At 44.5% G+C, this 5,927-nt stretch overlaps 1 protein-coding gene across 1 annotated transcript; it reads right to left on the bottom strand.

Annotated features, from left to right (window-relative positions):
* Positions 1–3,565: 3,565 nt before the first annotated feature.
* Positions 3,566–4,560, bottom strand: LOC114580626. Its single transcript, XM_028698793.1, has 2 exons — positions 3,970–4,560; positions 3,566–3,895 (listed from the first exon to the last, which is right to left on the bottom strand). Exons 1-2 carry the CDS (start codon positions 4,558–4,560, stop codon positions 3,566–3,568), a joined length of 921 nt encoding a protein of 306 aa, XP_028554626.1.
* Positions 4,561–5,927: the final 1,367 nt, after the last annotated feature.

Genomic DNA, 5,927 nt, shown 5'->3' with positions numbered 1-5,927 from the left:
GTTAACTTGAATGTTAAGGTAGTCTTTCTAACTTGCACGAATGAGAGAGATATCCGCTTTGGGACACTCTGACCTATCAGAGGTTGTTAATCAAAGCACTTGCTTGATGATTTTAACCTGTGTGGAAGAGGTCGGACTAGATCCCCCTGGGATTAGTCGTCTATTGATTGAGATACAACATTAGTTGTGTATTTCTCAAATCATAAGAAAAAAACTCGAATAGAAGAGACAGTGCAATGACAAAGCAAACATCACATTACCGTATTATATAAAATAGTACGACAATTCCCTAATAAACTTAGGGATACGAAAAGAAGTGTTCTTCTACAACCAACATACAAAGAGTGAAAAAACTCAAAGAAAATACAAACATCACGAATGACATCACACATAATAGATAGTAACATCAATCTTCTACTGATAGTACTTGCGAAGGTTGCCCACATTCCAAGCTCGGGGAAGCATTCTTCCGTTGGCATCTTTCAATTTGAAGGTTCCAGGCTTGACCATAGCTGCCACCAAGTAAGGACCTTCCCATAGTGGGGAGAGCTTATTACGTTGAGGTCCTTTTCCAGTAGCTTCGATGCTCCGCAGAACTAGAACCCCAATGGAAATAGTTTGAGGTTTTACTCTTCGATTGTAGTGACGAGCAATCCGTTGATGGTATGCAGCGACCCTGAGTGAGGCTTCATCCCTTGCTTCAGGGAGGAGATCTAGATTTGTCCTGAGTTTCTCCTCGTTGTTATTGAAGTCAAAAGTCTGAACTATGTTGCTTGGGACTCCGATATCCACTGGTATGACTGCTTCTGTACCGAAATAGAGGTTGAACGGAGTTTCTTCTATAGGAGTCCTGGCCGTGGTACGGTAAGCCCAGAGAACATTTGGGAGTTCTTCAACCCATTGCCCCCCAGCCTTCCCTAGGCGTGTCTTCAGCCCTTTCAGAATTGTCCGATTTGTAACTTCCGTTTTCCCATTTTCTTGAGGATGGGCGGCAGTCGTGTGGACGAGTTGAATGTGAAAATCTTTACAAAAAGTTGTAAAGATTTTTCTAGTAAACGGAGATCCATTGTCGATGATGACCTTTTGCTAGAATACCGAAGCGACAAATTATATTCTTCCATAAGAATTGTTTGGCATTTGCTTCAGTAATTTTTGTCAAGGGCTCTGCTTCCATCCATTTCGTGAAATAATCCACAGCCAGGATGATGAATTTTTGTTGTCCTGTGGCTGTTGGGAAGGGTCCCATTATATCAATTCCCCACTGGGCGAAAGGCCAAGGGCTCTGAAGTGATGCAAGTTCTAGAGCTGTAGCATGGGTGAGATTGGAATGCAATTGACAGTTTATGCACTTTCGTGTAAACTCAAGTGCGTCATGTTTCATTGTAGGCCAATAGAACCCCTGCCTCATGATTTTATAAGCCAAAGCTCTTCCTCCCAAATGCTCGCAACATACTCCTAAATAAACTTCTCGGAGTGCATAATCAGCTTCTGAAGGTGGGTGACACTTCATATATGGCCCGGTGAAAGCGCGCTTATACAACTCACCATCAATGATAGTGAAATTTGCTGCTCGTCTTCTAAGTCTTGTTGCAGCCGTGGGTTCTTCAGGCAGCACCCCATCTTGTAAGAAAGACAAAATGGGATTGATCCAAGACTCCTCCCTTATTTCATCGATCGATTGTATGACCCATGGACCTTGGATACTTGGAAAATGGATATCCTCAACACATTTTCTCTTATAGATGTCTCTCGTCGTCGATGTTACAAGTTTTGATAGAGCATCTACTCTTGCATTTTGCTCTTAGAGAACATGTATAATTTGATATTCTCCTATTCGGGCCAAAAGTAGTTTTACAAATTTGCAATATTGGGCTAGCTGCGGATTGTGGATATCAAATTCTCCTTCCACCTGAGAAGCGACTAGTTGTGAATCAGTGTGGATTACTAGATTCTACACCTCACAATTGACTGCTAGTCTTAGTCCAGCGATAAGAGCTTTGTATTCTGCCATGTTGTTTGTTGCCGGGAACTTGAGTCGGAGCCCATACTCAAGAGTAATCTCCTGCGGGATATTAACAAAATTCCAGCGCCAGAACTTCCAAAGGATCCATCAACATACAACATCCAACGCGGAGGAGAAGGCAAAGTACCTGATTGAATATCGGATACTAGAACGGTGCATTCAACCATGAAATCTACAAGCGCTTGAGATTTGATATCAGGTCTAGGCAAATAGTGAATGTCAAATTCTCGCAGTTCTACAGACCACTTGACGAGTATACCCGATGCTTCTGGTTTTTGCAGAATATTTTTCAGCGGCAGATTTATGTAAACCCCAATTGAGTGGGCTTCGAAGTAGGGGCGTAGTTTTCTGGCAGAATAAACTAGTGCCAATGTTGTTTTATCCATTAAGGGATAACGCCCCTCTGTTTCAGATAGGATTTTACTGACATAGTAGATGGGGCGTTGTATAGTATTCTCTTCTCGCCAAGACCGAACTGATGGCTTGGGCCGAAACAGCTATGTATAAATACAACTTTGCTCCGGGTGTTGGTTTAGAAAGTAGCGGTGGGGAAGCCAAATACTTTCGTAGCTGTTCGAAGGCTTCTTGGCATTCGGCTGTCCATTGGAACCCAGAGTTGCGGGCGCCTCTGAGTATTTTGAAGAAAGACAGATATTTGTCTCCTAAACGTGCCAGGAAACGAGACAATGCTGCAATTCTCCCATTCAGCCTTTGGACTTCCTTGATGTTCTTCGGGGGCATCATATCTCTTAATGCCTTGATCTTTTCGGGATTGGCTTCAATTCCTCTGTGGGTTACTATAAAACCTAGAAATTTTCCAGAAGCAACTCCGAAGACGCATTTGGCGGGGTTGAGTCGCATATTGTAACGTCTCAACAGATGGAAGCACTGCTCCAAGTCGGAGATATGTTGAGATTTTTCAAGACTCTTTACCAACATGTCATCGAGGTACACCTCCATGTTACGCCCAATAAGGGCTTTGAAAACCTTATTCATGAGGCGTTAGTAAGTTGCTCCAGTATTCTTGAGCCCGAAGGGCATTACCCGATAACAGTACAGTCCTCTGTCTGTTTGAAATACTGTTGCTTCCTCATCAGTCGGATTCATCTTGATTTGATTGTAACCCGAGTAGGCATCCATGAAACTCAACATTTGATGCCCAGAAGTGGTATCGACTAACTGGTCGATGCGCGGAAGAGGAAAACTGTCTTTTGGGCAGGCCTTGTTGAGGTCAGTATAGTCTATGCACATTCTCCATGCACCGCTCCCCTTTCGAACCAAGACGACATTTACCAGCCAAGTAGGATAATGCACTTCTCGTATGAATCCGGCTTTCAGAAGTTTGTCCACTTCTTGTTCGATCGCCTACTGACGATCTGGTGCAAAATTCCTTTTCTTCTAGATGATTGGTTTGTTCGCCGGATTGACCTTAAGGGAATGTACAATTATTTCAGGATTAATCCCGGGCATATTCGCCGGACTCCATGCAAAAATATCCTAATTTTCTCGTAGAAAATCTGTGAATATTTTCTTCTCGTCTTCTCAAAGAAGTGACCCAATTTGCACCGTCTTTAGAGAATGTTCTTTAGAGATAGATACAGTGGTGAGTTCTTCTACTGGAGAGGCTCTCTGAGGTATGTCTTCGTTCTGGAGATCAAAATTCTCAATGTTTATAGTATCAGTCGGGTGTGTTTTAACCTGCCTGAGATAGCAGGTTTGTGCTGTTTGTTGATCTCCGCACACCACACTAACTCCTGTCAGAGTGCGGAACTTCAGCTTGAGATGAGGGATAGATGTGACAATCCCAAAAATTGATTGGAGTGGCCTCCCAAAGATAGCGTTGTAAGCCGATTCGGACTTTACAACGACAAACTGACAGAGTGTGTAAATTGTCGGGGGAATTCTCCAAGCACAACTGAGAGATTGATTATCCCTTCTACTCGCACAGGTCGATTGTCAAATTCGTATAAAGGACCTGCCGCGGGTTGAAGCTTCTCTGTGGCGAGCCCCAAATTAAGGAAGGTAGAGTAGAACAGGATGTCTACTGAACTACCGTTGTCCACGAGACTTCTCTTAACATTGTAGCATGGGTCACCTATGCCTGCACTGACAACGAGAGGATCTTGGTGAGGGGTTTTCACTCCCTCCAAATCGAAATCATCAAAGGTGATGGTGTGATCTACACGAGCTTTCTTTGGAGTTGGAATTTCATCCACAACCAAAAAGACTTTATCGAATAGCAAAGGGCCTCCAGCTATTGTCTCAATTTCTCCAATTGTTATTCGATTATTTACTGGTGGCTTCTGTTGTCGATCTTGCCCCCCAGTGGGACGAGTTTCTTCTTGGGCAGGTGGATCCCGAATAAACTGCCGAAGATAACCTTGACGGACAAGCCTTTCAATTTCCTCCTTCAGCTGTCTACAGGCTTCTGTAGTGTGGCCACGACTACGATGGAAATGGAAGTATTGGTCCTGATTTTCTGTATTCGGCTTCAAGGGATGTGGCCACTTTACCGTATCTTGATCTCGAACAGCCATTAACACATTTGCTCGAGACGTATTGAGAGGAGTGTACTCTTTCTCCTGTCGAGGTTCTCTTCGTAGCAACGGAGGCCTCGAAGGTAGATTGTTCTTCCCTTACTTCTTTCGTTGCGAGGAAGAATTATCTGTCCCTGGTGCTCCCTTGCATTTTTCGGTAGATTATTCAAATTGTTTCCTATGGGCATTTATATCCTCATCTGTCGAGATTTGAGCTTCTACCCGGTGAATTAAATCGGCGTATGAAGAACAGTGTCGCGCATAAGTGCCGAATAGAAGGGGCTAGGGAGAAGGCCTTTAAGGAATACTCCTCTCAACAATGCAGGATCTACTCTTGGGATTTGTCAAGCTTCAGTGGAGAATTGCTGAAAATACTCCATTAAAGATTCTCCTTCGTTTTGGCGGATTACAGAGAGGTGAGAGGAATCCTTAGCAATTCTTCGGTTAGCTACGACTTGCTCGACAAAAGCTTTTGCGAATTTCATAAATGAAGGGATCGTCCCCGACGGAAGCGAGTAGAATCATGTGCGAGCCTGTCCTTTGAGAGTGGCAGAAAAGACTTGGCAGAGGAGAGCGTCCGAGGCTCGTTGAATGTGCATAATGGTTATGTAGTGGTCGATATGCTCGTACGGGTCGGACGTTCCGTCGTAAGACTCGATGCTGGGTAGCTTAAATCTAGCCGGAATGGGATGTTGTAGTATGACCTCAGTTAGAGGTGATGATTCCTGAAAGTCTCTCTGTCGGAGAGTTTGTCTCGCATCCCCTTAGGGGAATTCTTCCCTTACCAACCTTCGCAGTTCGTAACGCAGGGCGTCGTGAGGGAGCTACATAACGTGTGGTAGGGCAGAGTCTTCTGGGAGATCTGGGAGAATGCGAGGCTGCCGAATTGAGGGTGGAGGATGTGTAGAACTTGCTGTATTAGCAAGTTCATTATCCTGTCGCGGCTTAGGATGTCTCCTAGGTGGAGGAAGACGATTTTCTGCTTGAAGATGTTCGAATTGAACATCTTCACCTCGTGGTGAATCCTGAGGGAGGAGAATTTCCTACCTTTGTGCCAGTGTTGGTTGCCGATTTTCTCGCAGGAGTTGAAGGATATCATTTTGAGATTCTTCCATCTTGCGTATTCTTTCTTCTAAAGAAGGTTCCGAGGTCCCTTCGCCGGCAGCATTCTGCCCCCCAGGATCAAAAGATGCTGACATCGATCGTCTATGGTTGATAGACGGATTTCTGGACTGACGAGATTTGGAGTGAGAAGCTCCAACTAGACGACTGCTGCGCCTGTTAACCATTGCAGCAATACTTGAAGTTGTGGGATAGTGTTTCCCACAGACGGCGCCAAACTGTTGCGTACTAGAAAATACGCGGCG

This window comes from Dendrobium catenatum, unplaced genomic scaffold (assembly GCF_001605985.2).
Source record: "Dendrobium catenatum unplaced genomic scaffold, ASM160598v2 fragScaff_scaffold_133, whole genome shotgun sequence".
In the NCBI taxonomy this organism is placed as follows: domain Eukaryota; kingdom Viridiplantae; phylum Streptophyta; class Magnoliopsida; order Asparagales; family Orchidaceae; genus Dendrobium; species Dendrobium catenatum.
The sequence above is the reverse complement of the archived record's forward strand: the minus strand, read 5'-3'. Positions and strand labels throughout refer to the sequence as shown.